Source organism: Pseudonaja textilis, chromosome 3 (genome assembly GCF_049901715.1).
Source record: "Pseudonaja textilis isolate UNSWEBS1 chromosome 3, rPseTex1.2, whole genome shotgun sequence".
NCBI classification, from domain to species: Eukaryota; Metazoa; Chordata; class Lepidosauria; order Squamata; family Elapidae; genus Pseudonaja; species Pseudonaja textilis.
The window spans coordinates 173,718,268-173,739,525 of record NC_141992.1 but is presented as its reverse complement, the minus strand read 5'-3'; the positions used below and the strand labels follow the sequence as shown (position 1 = coordinate 173,739,525).

At 37.1% G+C, this 21,258-nt stretch overlaps 1 protein-coding gene across 5 annotated transcripts in view; it reads left to right on the top strand.

Moving 5' to 3' along the window:
• Positions 1 to 21,258, top strand: part of RUNX1T1 (RUNX1 partner transcriptional co-repressor 1) — a 148,804-nt gene that overhangs the window by 21,609 nt on the left and 105,937 nt on the right. For 2 of the 5 annotated variants that reach the window (XM_026705980.2, XM_026705983.2), the window contains exon 2: positions 3,691 to 3,863. The exons of the other annotated variants lie outside the window; for them this stretch is intronic. In XM_026705980.2, coding sequence (XP_026561765.1) covers positions 3,776 to 3,863 — 88 coding nt within the window. In that variant the 5' untranslated portion in view covers positions 3,691 to 3,775. The remainder of the gene's footprint in view (positions 1 to 3,690; positions 3,864 to 21,258) is intronic. 5 annotated transcript variants of the gene reach the window in all.

The following is a 21,258-nucleotide window of genomic DNA, read 5'->3' as shown; positions in this document are numbered from 1 at the left end:
GCTATTCTTTGCAAATTGCTGCTGTGTATCATTTAAACAATTTTAGTACTTTAATTTGCAATATCCTCTATATAATTCTTTTACTTTGTATTTTTTTTTAATTTTAGGTATTCAGGGAATGAAAAAGTAGGATAAATTTTGAATAAATAAGTAAATATAGGTACATAAACATTAAATGTTTTGTTTAGTAAAGTTGCAAAAATGTAGAGAAATTATGTTCCTTTAAAACTGACTGTTTTTAAATATTTGTAAATATCTGTAAGATTTATTTTGTAATTTGCATGAATCAGTATTGAATCAGTATAATTAACCACGTAGCCTTTATATTCTGCTTTGGACCTCAGAACACTATTTTGATAGTGATTTTGCATAATTTTTATAATACACCATCTGCTAAACCTTTTTCTTGCATTAAACAGATCTGTGGAACTTATTAGTCAGATGATAACTGTTGTATAAAATAAATTATCTGATTTAAAATAATTCTTGAAACACTCTATTAAGATATGCCAATGCATAAACATTATTCTTCTGAGCTTGCATGGTTTAAGGAGATGGGTTTGTAGCTGACAGATATTAGTTGGGTGAAACATGCTGTCTCTAAGTTTGATAAAATAAATTTTAAAATGGTATAACAACATAAAAGTTATTTTTTAATATAAAAGGTTATTTTTTATTAAAAACCTGGAAAATATCTCATTTGTGGCCTGATTTGTTTTTATAAATATTTAACTTCCATTAAAACTGTTAGAGATTTGCTTGCAAAGGAAGCATTGATTCATAATATAGCCCTGACATCTCAAATATGGTATCCGTGATCACAAAACTGTGCCTAGGCCAGAGTGTAATCTGTGCCAAATGATTTCTAAGAAAGTGAATGGATTGATTTTCACTTGCCAATATTTATTTTTACATAGACGCACATGTGTGTGCGTGTACACACACACACACACACACACACACACACACACACAGACATGCTGGGGGCTTGCTTTCGGATTCCAGTTTTTTCACCTTTATCTAAGGTACAGTCTATCCCTCAGTAAACTTGAAACAACAGAATCTGGTGCTGAATTGGATTTCTCTTTTTTAACCCTACCAACTTTTCAACAGGACACATTTTTTAAATCAACAGAATACAGAGAACACCGAGGAGATGGCTCCTCAAACTCTTTCCTTCTCTCTTTCCTTCCTTCTCAATTTTTAATTTCTTTTTCTGGTATTACTCTTCTCCCCCTCCCCCCCCCCTTCTTGTCCTCTTTGTTCTATAGAGCCAAGACCAAATTGCCTTTTCAAATGGCATTACATTGCAATTTTTTGAAACACTTTTTTTTTTCAAATGGCAGCACTACATTGCAATTTGATGGAATACAACTGGAAGTTCTCACAACTAGGAGTGGCGGGCTTTATACTCTCTGTGTGTAGAGGGCAAATTTTTGAATCATTTTTGACTCCTGGTGACTGCCTGGACAAGTTCATGCAGTTTTCTTGGCAGTATTTTCAGAAGGGGTTTGCCATTCCTTTCTTCTTAGGATGAGAATCTGGCTCAGGATCACCCATGGGCTTTGTGCTTATGGCAAGATAAGACTTCTATCCTTTTGTTTCAATCACTAAACCAAACTGGCTGTCTGATAACATTACATAGACAGACAGACAAACATTTTCTATAACATCATGTTACCTTGATGTTTTGCAAAGCAAATACATATTGATAAATTACATTAGGAAAATGCAGAAATAAAGCAAATGAAACAGAGAATGGGTGCAGGTTTTACATTTCCATTCATCTAAAAAAAAAAGTTTCCTTCACGGTCTGGTTGAACCTTGGTGTGACTTCATTGGCAATCTATGGAGGATTCATGGTAGCCCTATTCCCAACCTGAGCTGATTGTAATTGTCCCTGAGATAATTCACTTGAAGTATTTTGAACAAGCCTGTTCTATCTGCTTAGTTTAATAATATTTCCCCTTTTTGCTTAGTTGCCCTTGAAGAGTTACCCCCTCTCTCTCTTGTTACTGCATTTTAATCATTAAGATGTTTTGTAGGTAAATCCATTTACTTCCGAATGTGTAAAGCTTTATACAGGGCTTTTAAATTAAACTAAAGGCTTGTAGAATTGAAAGAATATATAGAATTCTAGAAAGCTGCCTAAACTGATCATCCTATCTTTACACTGTCCTTAATCACTGTCAGTGATCCACTAGAGTTTCTGGTAAGAATGTTTTTTTTCTACCTGGAGATAATAGGGTTAGTAACAGATTCTATTGACAGAAAGTGACTGTTTATAACCCACTGTAGATTTCACTTTGTTAAGACAATATATGCATCATTTGACTAGTACTAGGGGTGTAATATCAAAAAAGAGAGCACTTTAAAACGGGCAGTTTTAAAAAAATGTAGGAACCCAGCTATTTGTTTTGTTATTGAACAAACTAAAAAAATAAAGCCCTAAAACAAAGTTAAAAAGCAAACAGAACAGAACAGAAAACAGAATAGAACAGCTTTATTTGGCCAAGTGTGATTAAACACAAAAGGAACTTGTCTCTGGTGCAGAAGCTCTTACAGAAACTTCAGGCGCAACTAAGGAAAGAGCATAATCTAAAAGACCTCTTGCTAAGAGTCTCCACACAAGTGGAATGAGGATTATATTAAGAAATACTTAATCCCTTCGTATTTCCTTAACATTTGGAAAGAAAGGAAGAAGCTTCATGCAGATATCTTCTGAAAACAGATAATTCTGCTGTGTTGCTACATTGGTACTTGGGATTTATCAGTAGTTTCAAATCTCATATTTTAGTTCTACAGATCCTGATTGCAAAGGTTGAGAACAAGCAGTTATCTAGTGGGCAGCCTCCTTTCTTGATGCTGCAAAAATTGAAATTACTGGGCTATGGTATACTTTTTTTTTTAATCAAAGAGATATTAGTATGGCAGGTTGCTGGGCTGAAGAGTATCTTTCTAACATGATTTATTGCATTGCACTTATTTTATTCCACTGAAATCAATAAAAAAACATCAGCCAAGTTTACTACTTTTTAGGTAGTTGGAAAACTAGATTTGGTTTAGATTTATAGTTTTGCAGGAGATGGTGTCAACAACAGCATGACATGAATCCTGTCCATGACAGATTTAGTTTCTGCTGTCTGCACAGTAATTAAAAAGGACCAGGTAATCACTGATAAGAAAATTTCATCTGTCTGGACTTTTGGAAGGCTGAATAGATAATTGAGCCTTATAGGCTGACCCAGGATGCAGCAGTTGCCTTGGTTTTTCTGTAAACAGTTGATTTCACTTAAATCTTGGAGGTCATCCAGACTAGTAATTCGAAGCGTAATCCAGCCATCACTGTGGCGATATAAAACATGTCTCATTAGTAATATATTGTTACAACAGTGGCTGGAATGAGGCCATAAATTATCAATCTGAAGGAGTTCATAGTTACAAGCTATATATAATTGACTTTACTACTCATTCAGCATTTTTTGAATATTCCTAGAGACTTAAACATTTACAAATGCATTGGGTTCAGATTATAATACAATTGCAAAATATTGCCTTTAGGATTATGCTCTTTGTAATTATTTTTTTTAAAGAATCTAGTATTAACATGTAAACAGAAGGCCTTTGTGCTTCAGACTGGCTGTGATATGTGCGTTTTTGTTTTTTTTCCCCTTTTGTTGTTGTCAATAGAAAAGATTGATCACTGGGCTGGTGAACGTAATAGCTGTCCCAGTCAGAAAAGGAGAGAGGAAATTAGCAGGAAGATTGGTGGAAAATGATATCTGTCAAAAGAAACACTTGGAGAGCACTGAGTTTAGTAATAGGTGACTGCCGGAAAAAAGGGAACTTTGAATTTTGCCAAGGTAAGGAACAGATTTGTAATTCAACATGCTGTTTTTGAGAAGAAAAATAATGATTTTTTTGTCTTGTTTTTTAACTGAGTGTTTAAATCTCCTTGTTATCTTACATGTTTTCTTCTCCTTCTAAATTATTTGGTATCTAACATCATAAAGCTTTTGGATTGTTGATGGCAAACTTAAGAGAATCTATAAAAGAAAATGGCCCATTTACTTTTATCTCAAATGAGTGAAATGCCCAATTGAGGGGAAGAAGACAGATATGTAATGCACATATACACTTTGCCCCTGACTGCAATTTCCTCCCCTCCAATTTTGGATTTAGACTTCAACAGTATCCATATACAATCAGACTTTCTCTCTATGGCTTCTTTCTCTGGTTTCTTCCAGAATCCCAATTTCCAGGATTGCTAAAGAAAAATAAAGGCATAAACAGGGTTTTAACTGCACTTCCTTGTGGAAAGAGCCATCATGTATAGTCTGAGCAGTATATCTTCGCATTCTGCTGATTTGCTTTTAAGCCAAAGTATAGGTATGTGTGATATCCTGGTGCAATCAAAGTTTAAATCTGGAATGTTAGGTCCTTTCCCCAAGGGACAAAATAAAAAATAAAAAATGAGAGAATGCAGGAGAAAAGGTTGACCATGATTATTTAAGCTATTCTTAATTTTAAGAGCCATGCAGTGGTGCAGTAGTTAGAATGCAGTATTGCAGACTAATTCTGCCAACTACCAGCAGTTCAATTTTCATCTGTTCAAGATTGACTGGGCCTTCCATCCTTGCAAGGTCAGTAAAATTAGAACCTAGATTGTTAGGGGCAATATGCTGACTCTGTAAACCACTTAGAGAGGGATGTAAAGCACTGTGAAGAGATATATGTCTTATTGCTATTAATTTGAGGAAATCATTTAAGAAACAAAAAGGCTGAAAAAGGGATTAGGAACAATTGAAAAACAGTTTTAAAAGATGGTGTTACACATCTGTTCTTAGAGATAGTTCCAGTATATGGCACAGCAGTGAAGAAAGCATGAAGGCTTAAAGACTATTTTATGCTTAGTATATCAATATTAAATCCAATATGGGCCAACAAAATGAACAGGAATACTTTGAGTGGCAGGTGGCATATGTACGTGTGGGATGTTTGAGATGGCATATTTCCCTCCTTATCAAACATAGTTATTGTAGGTTTTCAATGTATATGAATGGCTCTTTAAAGCTATATGTCTACCCATTTATTCACAAATAGATCCAGTTGCACTAAGGAATTGTAGACAAAGTACTTTAAGGTAGCATCAACAACAGCTTTCCAATGAAAGTTGGAATCATTTTATGATTTAGATATTGTTGACATTCTTGGAAATATACCTTTGAGTTATGATGAATGATTCTAAAGTAGTTGAAAGGGCAACAATATTTTAAATGTACCATTTGATCTATATAGGTAGATAAAATAGAAGAGATATAAGATACATCCATTAAAAAATGCCAGTCTTGGATTTTGGAAGCAATCATGATAAAATTCAGATTTTTTTTCTGCCTTTTAGGCTACAAAAACTTCCTTTGGCCACATCTCTGCAAAAAGGGAAGGCACAAATCATTTATTTTCATGAAGTCCTACATAAAGTATAGTTATTTCAATCAGACCACTTCTTACTAAATCTTCACCATCATTTCACTTTAGTTGACGAGCCTACAAATGTTTTTTTTTCCTTTTCAAATGATATATATGCATATCTATGAACTTGCCGAATATACAAAATGTCTTGTGTCTCATTCCCTAACCGATGTTTGTCTGAAGTGTTGGGACTACAACTGCCAAAATTCCCAACAAGAATCTTCTCCAGCACTTATAGCTTTCTTCTTTTCTCCAAAAGCCTGACTCTTTGGGGAATATTGGCCTTCTGCCATCATTTGAAGCTCTATGTAAACTTTTTTTGCTGGGGCACTTTAAATCCCATTTATTTCAAGGCAAAATGAAATACATCTTTATTTCTCTTTTAGTGAATCAATATGTTGGAAAATCAAGTGGTTTATTTGGATTATAGTAATAGATTTCAGAAAGTTTTGAATTGAAGGTCAACAAAACTTTGATTTTCAAAATAAATTTTGGCAACCTTCAGATCATAGATATGGCTAGAAGTCCCTGCAATCATGCTGCTAAAACTTAGTAGCAAACCGCTAGTTACCATGGCACATTTTTCAGTTTTATTTCTCAAAGGTTAGTTCACAAAGGTCCCACCATAGAAATAATAATTAGAAATAATTTAATGTTGTTGAGGGGTGTTTGCAGGGCTGCAGCAATGACCCCATGATAGACCAATCCTTTTTACCCACATAAAGCCTAGTGTTTAATTACAGAATTGAATGCACCATCTTGTATTTTCTACTCTGCCCTTGCATGTGGCCCAACTGATTGTGGAAAGATTTGTATCTGACCTTTTTTCTTTCTTTTTGTCACTGGGGAGGGAAGCAAGATGTATCCTTTTTCAATGGCTTTTAAGAGTTTTGTTTTGCTTCTGTTAATGATTTTTGTAGTTTATTTCTATTTTATTACAGTTTGCGGTTATATTTTTCTAAGCATACATTAAGATTGGATAGTTTATACATCATGCTAGATGATAAATAAATTGCCTTTTATATTTCCTTCCATGATCTTAAAGTCCCAAATGTGCTTTTTTTTCCTCAAGAGGAACTGGACTTTCTGGGGGTTTTTTTTTTGAAGACGTTTCACTTCTCATCCAAGAAGCTTCTTCAGCTTTGATAAAAGAAGAAGCAGCTTCTTGGATGAGAAGCTAAATGTCTTCAAAGAAAAAAACTAGAAAGTCCAGTTGCCTCTTGAGAAAAAAAAAGTACTTTTGTGACAGTCATGACCTGGATGACTGAGAATCTCCATAGACATGATCTTAAAGTCTTTTTTTTACTTTTTTTTTAAAGTTAAAAAAAAGTAGAAATATTTTTTTCCTATTCTCTGGCCAATGTCAGAATTTTGCAAATTGGATTCCACAAAACACTAGGGTTCTGCTAAAGGTTGATGGTCTTCTAAGTTAAAAAAAAAAACAGTTCATTGGAACACAGCCAATTTTATATCACTAGAGCAGGGGTCCTCAAACTTGACAACTTTAAGACTTCTGGACTTCAACTCCCAGAATTCCTCAGCCAGCATAGCCAGAATTCTGGGAGATGAAGTCCCCAAGTCTTAAAGTTGCCAAGTTTGCAGACCTCTGCACTAGAGTTTTTTCCTTGACCAGTGGTTCCAGAATATTTTTTTTTAAATAAGAAGTTACACGGTCTGAAAAAGTTTGAAAACCCATAGCCATACTTCCTACAGCCCTCAAAGGCTAAAACACAATCTTTCCCCTCCCCATCTCTAGACTGCAAAATAGGTTGCTCTGTTTTTGCAAAATCTTTAGGTTGCTTGTCCCTATCTAAAAGCATCTACTCATTAGTAGGCACTTATGAGATGGGAAATTTGGCCACTGATCTTAAACTGAACTAAAATTTTAAGACAAATTGAGAAGCAATGCTGCCTTTGAAATTATGTCAGGAAAGAACAATGCATACAGCAGCCTTCTTCCAAGGTTTAGCTTAATGGATGTATTTCCTTTACATTTTTAAAGAAGTTGCCCTTTCAGTGGTGTGATTAAGTATCAGATTTCATCTGCTTGCTAATGAAAAACAGAGATGAAACAAGCCTGAAGTATCAGTATTACTTCCTCCAGAGACCTGTAAAACGGTTAAGTAAGGTGTCCCATAGACTGTTTTATTTCTTATTTGCTATTTAGACTTTCAGTGGTGAAATAAAACAGTTATACTATTATAAACTACTTGTCCACTGCAGTTCTTGGAAGGGTTTCTATTCCTATCTTTTTTCTTTAAAAATAATAAGATAGACATTGTGTTGAGGATAGGAGAGAGCCAGCTTCACATCCCTCCCTACTCAGCAACAGAGCTCTTGCATTCTCAGCCAAGCCACCTCACAGGGATACGGCAACAAAGAGTAAAACACACAAGTATGCCTGGAGAAACACAAAATGTGGATGTAATAATAAGCAATTTGGAGAATAATGAGAATTAAAATCCCAATATAGGAATTTTATTTATTATATGTGTGTGCCAGTAAGTCAGTATTGACTCCTGGTGTCTGCCTGGACTAGTCCCTGCAGTTTTATTGGCAAGATTTTCAGAAGTGGTTTGGCATTGCGTGCTTCCTAGAAACTGAGAGAGAGAATGACTGACCCAAAGTCACCCAGATGGCTTCATGCTTAAAATGGGACTAGAATTCCCGGTCTCCCAGTTTCTGGTGCTTTAATCACTACACCAAACTGGCTGTTTATTATTGTATTATAATTTACCTGAGCTTGTTCAGAGAAATATCTTTATATCAACAATAATAGTTTTTGTTTCTATTTCAAATTCAAAGTTTAATTTACTTCTTACACATCACCACAAAACAATACAGGACTAGAAGTGTAATCAATTTTGCAGAATACTCCTTATGTATTTTCATAAGCAAACCTACAACAAACTATGAAACCACCTTCTGGTTAGTTTCATTTAGGTATAGAACACACATACAGCATAAGATACAGCAATTTAAAAAATAATGGAAGTCAATATTTATGACTTAGTGTGGTGTGAATGTATCTTGTTGAGGTTTCAGAAGTGCCTAGACCCCTAATAAAAGGTTCACCTGGTTGTATAGGAATTCTTATTCTTTATATAAGCTGCATTTATTGATTATTTAATTTCTTACTTGTTTTAATTTGTTGATGCTTATATTTGTTTAAAATTGATTTATGTTTGTTTGAACTTTTGGAATAGATATCTAACAATATTTCAAGGTATTTTGGAAAACTAATACTCAAAAGTTTCTAAGAAATTCATTATACTCATGAATTATACATCTTCTCAGAGGTAAGAATAAAATTAGTGATTATATGTGATTGATTGGTCAACAAGAATTGACTAGCTTATTGCCAGAGTCTGATGTTGGGAGTTGCCCAAGAGAGATTGACTCAAAGTCACCCAACTGGCCTGTTCCATGACTATAATTTACAGCCCCCTGGCTTCTAGCCTGGAATCTTAGCCACTAGATCAAACTAGCTGCCTTATCGCATTTACGTATAGGCAGAAATATTCTGATTTAGTACATAGAAATTACTGCTACTAATCATCCCATTCAACCATTTCTTTATGTTTAGTCATCCTTTAGTATTCTGAGGCCCATATTTTGTATGGTAATTTTACTTACAATTTTAAGTAATTACAGTTGTAATTATATTGAGTAACCTCCCTTCACATATTTATTTTACAGAAATATGGAAAAATGAATGAGTTATGTCCTTGCTTGTGTCAGTTGGATGTCATCCTAATTCTCTAAAATGTTAGTAATGAACAATAACATAGGGATAAATAGATATCCCCCTTCATCTACACAATACAAAACAAAAGGATAGATCAAACCTGATTCAAATTGTCAATGTGATTAGCAGGAAAAATAAGTGTAGAAAGAAAAATAAATGTAGAAAGAAAAATGCCCACATATTGTATCTGTGATTTTGTTTTAATTTTAAAATAACATTCTAGGAATCCAGATTATATAGTAAACCTTGTTTTGGAGTAACTGAAGTAAAATGTATGTTCTCTTGACCCCTTTTGTTGTATATTTGATTTAATTTGGACAGCTTGATTTTGTTGACAAGCTAAACCCAAGGCCTATTCAGTGACAAACCATAGTTGTTATCTCTAAACAAACTATAACATATGTTCCCTGGCTTGTGGTACATTCTTTCTTTGTTTTTGCAAGCATGGGGATTTAATGAAATACTAAAAATCATGATGGTTGAAGCTAAATGCAGTTGTTTTGCAAAATAATTGGAGGGTACTAGTTATTCCCATATTACAGGAGTGTACATAAAATCGGCAATTCTCAGTACAACTGATTTCTGGCTCAAGCACAATCCATTTGTTTGTGTAAGTCAGATTGAAATGGAACAATTAAAGAGGTGACTATTCTGTTCAACTTCCGTTCTCTGACTATAAGAAAATGCTGGGCTAGTGGCCAAATTCAGAAGTACAAACAAAATAGAGTCAACACATTATATAAAACATATATTAAAAATAAGAAGAATTCAGCTGGAAAACAGTATTTGAAGAAAAAGGAAACATGAAACATTTTATTTTTTCATTATTCTGCTGGACTGCTTGCTTCAGAATTTAAATAAAATTTTGTTAGATTCCATAATGTTTTTTAAAAATGGATCTTTTGTTATATGGGTTCACATGACCCTCATTGGGGTGTTCTTCCTGGTAGTAGTTATATAGTTGGTGTTAGTGGGACAATGGCTCTGGAGTGTAGGACAACCTCATGCTCTTAAAGGTTTTTGATTACAAAACCTTACTTTTAACCATGCTGTTTGATACTCCTGAGAGTATGTACTCCTGAACCTGGAGTACACAAAACTTGAATTTGGCAACTACCTGGATATCTCTAAGTAGTTTTCTTGGCAACATTTGCAGAAGTGCCACTGCCTTTCTCCTAGGGTTGAGAAGGAGCCCAAAATCACCCAGCTGATTCCCTAAGACAGAACTAGAATTTAAAGTACCCTAGTTTCTAATATTAGTACCTTTAACCATTGCATTAAACTGGCTTTCTAATTGTATAACATGTTACTACAATAGCCTTATTCATTGCTGACTTGTCAAATTGCACAAATAAGCAATATAACATAAATAAGCTACAATTATTGGCTAAAGATTGTGAGCTTAATTAAGACCGATGTTTGGGGCGCAGTGATGGATGTTCCTTTCTGTTATATGGAGATGAGCAGTGTAGGGCTTATTGTTAAAATAAAAGGACGACATGGGACACGCATATTACCCATTATCTACTTCAACCCTTTTCATTTCTTTCTGTCAACAACTTTTCTGATCAGTTGTCCTAGAGCAGAAGAAAAGACAATTGCCTAAAAAATAATCAGTGACCCTAGGGAAAATTAACATATGCTTTTGCTCCTTTTACTATTAATAATAGATTTAAAAGTAGTATAATGGTTGAATTAGGCTCAAGTATTCATGTAGCAACTTCTTAATTGCTTTAAGTATCCTGGTGGATTGTGATAGTTGTTAATTGCATATATAGCAACTCATGCAGAAAATACAGTTTCAAAATAAGTTTTAAAGACGTTTGTAGCTGAAACATGTTACATGTGGAACATGGCTTTTGAGCTGCGGTGGTGCAGTGGTTAGAGTGCAGTACTGCAGGCTCTTTCTGCTGGCTGCCTGAAACTTGGCAGTTCGAATCTCACCAGACTCAAGGTTGACTCAGCTTTCCATCCGTCCGAGGTCAGTAAAATGAGGAGCCAGGTTGTTGGGGAAAATATGCTGACTCTGTAAACTGCTTAGAGAGGGCTGTAAAAGCACTGTAAAGCAGTATATAAATCTAAGTGCTATTGCTATTACATTTACCTGATTCCCTATCTGTGAGCTAATAACTTGGTTCATAAAAATATATAACAACAAGCATATTAAAATGGATTAGAATCAGAGTAGGACAATAAATGTATAACAAAACCCACGAGGAATGGTGTTGGAGATTCAGAGTATTCAAGTTTGTTTTAGAGCCATAAGCCTGTTCAATGGCTGTAAAAAAGAAATAATAAAGATAGCTGATAATTTGAGTAAAATAATACAGGTAGTCTTCAAAACCATGTATTTAGTGATTGCTTGAAGTTACAATGGCGCTGCAAAAGTGACTTATGACCATTTTCACACTTACAATCATTGCAATATCCCCATGGTCATGTGATCAGAATTCAGATGCTTGGCAACTGCCATGTATACATAATGGTTGCAATGTCCTGGGTTCACATGATCACCTTTTGTGATTTTCTGACAGACAAAGTCAATGGGAAAGCCAGATTCACTTAATAACCATGTTACTAACTTAACAACTGCAGTGATTCACTTAACATCAGTAGCAAAAAGGATCATAAAATGGGGTAAAACTCACTGAGCAACTGTCTTGATTAGCAATGGAAATTTTGGGCTCAACTGTGGTAGGGTACAACCTGTACTGAAGTCTCCATAGTTTTGTGGTTGTAGTCAGTGTGGAATATAAGAAATCAATTGTTTTCACTTGAGCAATTAAAGGAAATTTTTCAGGGTGTTCCTAGGAATCTCTTTAAGAGATCTTATGACTCACCTTAATTCTGCCAGTTTTATGTTGTTGCTTTTTTAAAGAATAAAGTGGATTGTGTTGAGTCAATACTGCATTAAAAACATGACACAATGATAACCAGAGAGCTAGCACATTTGAGTGTTTCCGTAACAACTATCTCTTGAAAATCCAATACTTATAGTGAAGTCCTATTGCTTTGGCTTCTTGTCTTATTAGTGTGGGCCTTTGTGTTACCATTCCATTGTTAATCCAAGATGATATGTAATGCACACCCTCCACATCAAGACCATAAACATCAGGAGCTGTTTCACACAATTATTGAATGTAAGACAACTTGAATTTCCCTCTAAATATTGAAGGACCTGTTTCCTTGTACTCAATTCCAGAGGTTGGTGAGTCTAAATTTTGATCCAGATTGGAATTCCAAAGGCTTGTGTTGGTGTTACCTTATTACCACATATTTTGATTGTTTTGTGTGAATATCGTTGCCCAATGTTTTCCTTTTAGGACAGATTGCTAGTTATTTGTAATTTCTAGATGATTTTACCAATAGGTCTAACAACTGAAAAGGGGAAAAATTATCCATATATTAGAAAGGATAGTAGCAGAAACTTCAGAAATGGTGTCTGAAGGCATGTAGAGCAGTGGTAGGATTCCATTTTTTTTTACTACTGGTTCTGTGGGCGTGGCTTGGTGGGTGTGGCAGGGGAAGGTTACTGCAAAATCTCCATTCCCTTCCCACCCCGCTAACTCCTGCTTTCCAGCTCCGTTCTCCTGTGCAGGGCAACAAAAGAAAACCCAGCCAATCAGCTGGGACTCAGGAAGCAGAGAATAGAGAATAGATGGGGGCGGGGCCAGTCAGAGGTGGTATTTGCCAGTTCTCTGAACTACTCGAAATTTCTGCTACCGGTTCTCCAGAACTGGTCAGAACCTGCTGAATACCATTTCTGATGTAGAGGATCAGAGCAGGATTTTTAATCTCATGCTCATTGAAATGAGTGCCGCCTGGGAAGCATCTCTGGCTTAGGAAACACTTCATTTCCCACTCGTGTTTGATTTGTTTCTTGTAAAAGTAAAGTAAACATAAGTAGGGTATCATCAATCTCCAATGCTTTTCCATCAAAGGAAACAAAATCCATAGCAGTGGTCTTGCAGCTTAATGCTACTTAGAGCAAGTAGGGAATATAACATAACACATCTTCAAAACAGTTAGAAACTGCCTTTAAAACATTCATACCTTTTAAAAGAAATATGTTAACCTGTAAGATGATATCACGTAGGCAAAGGAGCCTTAGTTTATAAAATGAATATCTATTTTAATTTATTCTACTTCTTTTTAGAAACAGATTTGGCCGCATGTGTGCATGAGAGAGCAAGCATTTTTCTTGGTAATATAGTAAGTGTCTGATACCATTAATAGGCTTTGCCTCACACAGAGTTCTGAGTATATTGTACCACTGCTCAGTGATCCAGGCCAGTGTGAGGCATGAAATCAATTTATTTGAATCTCTTTGCCTCTATAGGAATTTGGCAGCATGTCAGTTGTTTTCGTTTAATGTTCTTTGTGTTGAACATGGACAAGCGAGCTTGCTTTTGTACTGCTCCTCTCTTGTCTTTCAGCCTGTGTTCTATACAACAAATTCTTGAGACAAAGCAGAATGTTACTCACTTTTTAATTTTAAAAAATGTTTTATTTCACATGGCATTTTAAACAGTAGGAAATTAGATCAATTTCAAAGCCTTCCCGGTCTTTGCTTCTGTGTTGCTTGCCAGCCATGTGTTCTGCATCAAACAATTCAAACATCTCTGCTGTATGGGTACAAGTAAATCTGGTTGGTGTGTGTGTGTGTGTGTGTGTGTGTGTGTGTGTACACAAACACAGAGAGGGGGGAGGGGAGGGAGGGAGAGAGAGAGAAAAAAGAGACTTGAAACAAAAAAGAAAGGGAAATTCTGTATTTACATTCTGTTCATTCCTAAGTCTTGTTTAAATTATTGTTCCTATGATACATTTCTGGGTTATGATAAGGTTTAACAATAATTAAGGAGGCAGATATTTTGAAAAAAGCAGTAATGACATCCATTAAAGTTAACATGATCTGCTGGCAACCATGTCTGTGTTCAATATATGGATGACCACCAGGTGGCATCAAAGAGATAGTGAGAACTCTAATTATTTGACATCTACTCCTAAGCATTCAGATTTTTGCAGTCCAGGAGAGATCACTCCCCTGATTTATTCTTTACATATCCTTTACTCTTTACATATTTAGAGAGCTAATTTATTTCCAGTTGATACAGGGTTACTTCCCATCTCTATTTTTTAAAATAAAATAAAAAAAAACATTATAAAGTTGCTTACTTAGAACAATTCTGGAAAAGACTAGCAAATTTGCTTCAGTGAAGGAAGAGTTTGTGCCTTTGTGGCACTCAGAGAATACACATATCTAGAAGATTATGTTGACGCTTCAGGCAGTTCTTGCGGAAGCTGATATGTAGAAGTTTGGAGCCACTGCACTGGCTGAGTTTTGTACTTTCAAGCGCCTGCTTCCTTGTTTAATTACCTGAAGAGCAAAACATCCAATCTGGAAGCCTGTGAAAATCCAGTATCTCTCGCTGCAGGTTGTTGCTCCGATATCCTGGAAAGGCAACCCTGTCAATGTACTAACGTCAGGGCAGGTTCCTGACAGTCAGCTATCTCTGTTGGGCTTTAGTTCCTTTCATTCAGGAGGCATTGTATACAAGAGGGCTTGGTCAGGAATGTGAGGTTCCTGCCGGTGCTGTTCTCCCAGTGCTGACAACTCTGGCAGAAAGGCCAAATGTTTTTTTTTTTTTCTTTCAAAAGGGGAAAAGAGTTGGCTCTGCTTATGCTTTCTTTTTATAATTTCTGGCCTTGGTGTATTGCTGACCTCTGCTACAACATCACAGCATGTTGGCGAGTTGGCTTCTCAATCCCTTTTTTAGTTTAGTCGATGCTAAACTTAATCAATTCTTGTAATCCTGCAGGAAAAAAAAATATTTGTGGGGAAAAAACATAGTGCAGTGTAAAAGACTTTTCCCCCTGCTATTAAATAAACACAGCAAATCCATATCGAGGTAATGTAGATCTTTGTTAGATTCTGACTTTGCTGTATTTTAAAAATGGATTGTTCGTTCATTGAAGGTTACAAGTGTGGCATCTTATTACTCTTTAAGGTGCTCTGTTTATGCCATAAACAAGCACAGATGCCCTACTGTGAGATTAAAATTATCCCTATATAAAAACTATTTTTCAGTATCTTTGGTTTGTTTGCCTTAATTTGGGGACGAGGAAGGCTTGGTTGAAAGAGCGTGCAGTACTGTAGAATAAGGAGGAGGAAAATATTTTAATAGGGTTTTTTTGGTGCATTTTTAAATGTTTGCTATAGTGTAACTATTGAGCTATATGTGCAAGACGGAAAGTGAAATGTTTAAGCATGTTTTAGTAAGTATAATATACATGAGAATTATGTAAAACTAGGTTATTGTGTTATATGGAAAGTTTTCCAGAGAATCAAATGAGAGGTTGGATTTTTCCTTCCAAGATTGAAGTGGGGAAACTAACATCAACTCTACTCGACTCTTGAAGAAATATCTGGAGCAGCCTTACAATCCACAAATCTGAAGCTCTGATATCGGGAAGTTAAAAAATGGGGAGGGGAGAAATGGAATCTGTGTCATGAGTTGAATGGGAGAATATTTGGATCCAAACATTCCAGAAGTTTCTCCAGCCTTCCAAGTTTAAAATAGTTCTTGAGTGGATTTAAATTAACTATATTTTTTAAAGAAAAGCTAACTGGAAATGGCAGAACGAATGCCAAAATACCTGAGCCCAGTGGTGGGATTGAAATTATTTTACTACCGGTTCTCTGGGCATGGCTTGGTGGGCGTGGCCATGTGACTGGGTGGGCAGGGCTTTTATTTTTGCTTTTTTTGCAGCCACCCCCCACCCATTTTGGGGGCCTTCTGGGCCTCAGAGGAGCCTTGGGGGGTGGGGGGGTGGGGTTTGCTCCCATAAGGCTCCTCTAAGGCTCAGGAAGAAAAAAAAAACAGAGCATGGGAGTAGCATGCAGCACCCCTCCATCCTCCATTTTGGGAGTTTCCTGGCCTCATAAGAGCCTCGGGGGGGGGCAAAAAATGTAGGGGGGGCTGAGTTCTCCCTCAATTTTTTGCCTTCCTGGGCCTCACAAGGGGAATCCCGGCACAGCTGATCGTAAGTACGGCTGATTGTTGGGAGAAAAAAGAAAAAGAAAATACCTTAGGCAAATGTCAAGTGGACGGGGTGAAGCGAGATCGGGTGGGAGGGTGTCCAGGTTGGGAGTGTGGCCAGCCAGAATTTACTACCAGTTCAGCAACCCATGCCAAATCCTTGCTACCGGTTCGCCCAATCCAACACAAACCGGCTGAATACCACCACTATCTGAGTCTCAATTTTATTGCGGTGTTTTGCCTTCACAGGATCCTTGGATTCCTTAGTGGTACCAGAAACATGGCGTATTCTAAAAAGGCTTGTAGGATTGCCATGTCTGACCTTTATTCAATAGACCTAGTCTTGGTGATAGGTGTGTTCAAGAAAATGTCAAATAATAGAGACTTACAGCAAAATACTTCTTTCTTATAATTTTGATGCTACTTAATAAAAGACTGGAGATAGTCTACTACAATATAATGTACAAACATAAAAAAGAAGGTATCCTTTAAATCCCTAATAAAAATAATCATCTTATATCTATTAACCTTCATTAAAATAGTACCCAGCACTCACATTATAGTAGCCCAACAACATCACAAGTTCAGTACCCAAACTCATCTTGGGATGGGAGAAGCCAAGTCAATTTCAGAGAAGTTCTTTTGTTGTTGTTGTTGTTGTTGTTGTTGTTGTTGTTGTTGTTGTTGTTGTTGTTCCATGCAGTCTCCAGTTACTAAAGTCTTCACTTAATCTCTGGGCCAGCCAGAAAATATTTTACGTCAAACACCAGATTACCTTTTCTGGCAGTCTCATGTAAATGTTAAATGACATGAAGAAAACATTGAGCCCTGGGGTACAAAACACTGCAGCAATCATAAGTATAGTTAAGTATAAGTATATTCTCCTCATAATCACTGATTCAGTGATTCCACTCAGGAAGGAATAGAACAATTGTAAAATGGTTGATCCTAGATTTACAAGGAGACCAGAAAGATGCCACAGTTCATGATACTGAGTACCTTTAAGAGTTACAGGTACAAGCAGCCAGAGCCACTTGTGAATAATCTCAAGCAATCTCATTGTTAGTCACCTATGTTACAAGACCCTTCTAGACTTCTTGGGGATGGTCAGGTAAAGCTTCAGGGATTCTGGAGGAAATCAAGCCTGTGCTACTTTCTGCTCTTCATAGAATCCTAGAGTTGCAAGAGATTTTGAAGGTCGTCTAATCCAAACCACTATTTAGGGAGGAAATTTCCAGATCAATGTCCACCCAACCTTTGTTTGAAAACTTCCAGTTATGGAGCACCCACAATTCCAGAAGTCAAAGCAAACGAGGGACTATCCAATAAGAAGTGTTTCCTCAAAAATGTCAGCAGCCAGAAGGCAACAATTGGCTTACCTCGAATGCAGAAATTTTAGCAAATGACGTAAACTGAGGGGTTGTTGTGGAGAAAGTGTATATAGAACACAATCCATATCATAGGTTATTGATTATTTTCTCCCAACCACTGCACAGGGAGGTTTATCTGGGAGGAGCCTCGATGTGCCAGTTTAATTTATTGTGACTTTGTTCTCCCCATATTTTATTACAGTATACTACAGTACTGTTCCGCTACCTTAGGTCAAATCTGATTTCATCAAGCGTATTTCCATCAAGGTGTCCACAATACTTGCCATCAATAAAGCAAATCTACTATACAGATAGTCCTCTACTGAAACCATTCATTTCACGACAGTTCAGAGTTACAACGGCACTGAAACAAAATGACTTTCAACAAGTCCTTGAACTTACGACCATTGCAGAAGCGGCACATTCACAGGATCAAAATTTGGACACTTTGCAACCAGCATATATTTATAATGGTTGCAATATCCCAGGGTCACATGATTTCCATAAGCGACCTTCCTAGCCAACTTCTGACAACAAAATCAATGTGAGAGTTGGATTTGCTTAATAACTACACAATTCATTTAATAACTGCAGCAATTTGCTGAACAGCCATGCAAAAGGGTCATAAAATCAGGAATGACTCACTTAACAACTGCCATACTTAGCAACAGAAATTTTGGTTCCAGTTTTGGTGATAGGTCAAGGATTACCTGTATGAATTTGAGAAATCAATAAATAAATCCTTGACAAAAGCTATATGTTTCTTAAATGAGTTAGGATGAGTTATAGATGTGACTTGAGAAGCTTTTGTGACAACATTAAAATAATTTGACAAGCCAAAATTGTAACGAAGGTACTCATAGTAAAAGGTAAGAGCCAAAGTTAAAGATCGTCCTTTAGGGAATTATGTTTACTCTGATATCTATCATATAATATTTTCATATTACTCAGAAGTACAGGAAAGAATGGTGCAACACTGGTTGATATGTGTACAGGAGGGTTGCAATTAGTGTGAGTTTGAATAATGTGACTATTTGATTTAGTGTGAATTGTGCACCGCTGAGGCTTGCAAGCGCACAATTACAGTTGGGGTTTAGACCGTTGCTAATCTTCTTGTGGAAAAATATGGAATATGGAAAAAAGAAAGATTCCATTAGAGGAAAACAGTACAAATTTTTAAAAGAAGAGTCTCATTATTAATTTACAGGAAAAAAATTACAGAAAAAAAATAGATATAACTGAATAGTACGGACCTGATTATAGCAATGCTAAAATAGGATGCTGTTGGAATGCCTGAATCTTCAGTAATTATTATTATTATTATTTTGCTTTCTAATTACTCTGTGACTTTGTCAACCGTAAATTGAAAATAGGTGTACATTCTTTTTATCATTTACTGCAGTATTTCAAGTGGTGGGATTCAAAAAATATTTTCTACCAGTTCTGTGGGTGTGGCTTGGTGGGTGTGGCAGGGTAAGGATACTGTAAAATCCCCATTCCCTCCCCACCCCACTAACCTGCTTTCCAGCTCCGTTCTCCTGTGCAGGCAAAAGAAGAAGACCCAACCAATCAGCTGGGACTCAAGAGGCAGAAAATAGATGGGGGAGGGGCCAGTCAGAGGTGGCATTTACTAGTTCTCCAAACTACTCAAAATTTCCGCTACCGGTTCTCCAGTACTAGTCAGAACCTGCTGAATACCACCGCTGAATATTTTATCAACATGAAATACATATTAAACATATATGTTTGAAAATTTTCATGGACTTTTTGGTCAAGCTGAAACCATTTACCATATTTCCCATAGAAATAGCACTTCAAATACACTGCTCAAAAAAATAAAGGGAACACTTAAACAACACAATATAATTCCAAGTCAATCACACTTCTGTGAAATCAAACTATCCACTTAGGTAGCAACACTGATTAACAATCAATTTCACATGCTGTTGTGCAAATGGAATAGACAACAGGTGGAAAGCATAGGCAGTTAGCAAGACATCCCCAATAAAGGAGTGGTTCTGCAGGTGGTGACCACAGACCACTTCTCAGTTCCTATGCTTTCTGGCTGATGGTTTGGTCACTTTTGAATGCTGGCAGTGCTTTCACTCTAGTGGTAGCATGAGACGGAGTCTACAACCCACACAAGTGGCTCAGGTAGTGCATCTCATCCAGGATGGCACATCAGTGCGAACTGTGGCAAGAAGGTTTGCTGTGTCTGTCAGCGTAGTGTCCATAGTGTGGAGGCGCTACCAGGAGACAGGCCGGTACATCAGGAGATGTGGAGGAGGCCATAGGAGGGCAACAACCCAGCATCAGAACCGCTATCTCCGCCTTTGTGCAAAGAGGGACAGGAGGAGCACTGCCAGAGCCCTGCAAAATGACCTCCAGCGGGCCACAAATGTGCATGTGGCGGCTCAAACTGTCAGAAACAGACTCCATGAGGGTGGTATGAAGGCCCTACGTCCACAGGTGGGGGTTGTGCTTACAGCGCAACACTGTGCAGGACATTTGGCATTTGCCAGAGAACACCAAAATTGGCAAATTCACCACTGGCACCCTGTGCTCTTCACAGATGAAAGCAGGTTCATACTGAGCACGTGACAGACATGACAGGGTCTGGAGATGCTGTGGAGAACGTTCTGCTGCCTGCAACATCCTCCAGCATGACCGGTTTGGCAGTGGGTCAGTAATGGTGTGGGGTGGCATTTCTTTAGGGGGTTGGTTGCACAGCCCTCCATGTGCTTGCCACAGGTAGCCTGACTGCCATTAGGTACCGAGATGAGATCCTCAGACCCCTTGTGAGACCATATGCTGGTGCGGTTGGCCCTGGGTTCCTCCTAATGCAAGACAATGCTAGACCTCATGTGGCTGGAGTGTGTCAGCAGTTCCTGCAAGATGAAGGCATTGATGCTATGGACTGGCCCACCCATTCCCCAGACCTGAATCCAATTGAGCACATCTGGGACATCATGTCTTGCTCCATGCACCCACACCACGTTGCACCACAGACTGTCCAGGAGTTGGGGGATGCTTTATTCCAGGTGTGGGAAGAGATCCCTCAGAAGACCATCTGCCAGCTCATCAGGAGCATGCTCAGGCATTGTAGGGAGGTCATACAGACACATGCAGGCCGCACATGCTACTGAGCCTCATTTTGATTTGTTTTAAGGACATTACATCAAAGTTGGATCAGCCTGTAGTATTTTTTTCCACTTTAATTTTGAGTGTAACTCCAAATCCAGACCTCCATGGGTTGCTAAATTTGATTTCCATTGATAATTTTTGTGTGATTTTGTTGTCAGCACATTCAACTATGTAATGAATGAAGTATTTAATAAGAATATTTCATTCATTCAGATCTAGGATGTCTTATTTTTGTGTTACCTTTATTTTTTTGAGCAGTGTAGTACAAATTCAGCTAATGTTTGTGGGATTCTCTAACTTCACTAATCCAGACCTATCTGTTTGAGGAACCTTAAACAAGCACAACACACCAGGTGGCATGTACCTGATATTTTCATATTACTCAGAATTACAGGAAAGAATGGTGCAACACTCGGGTTGATATGTGTACAGGAGGATGGTAGTGCAGTGGTTAGAGTGCAATACTGCAGGCTGCTTCTGCTGA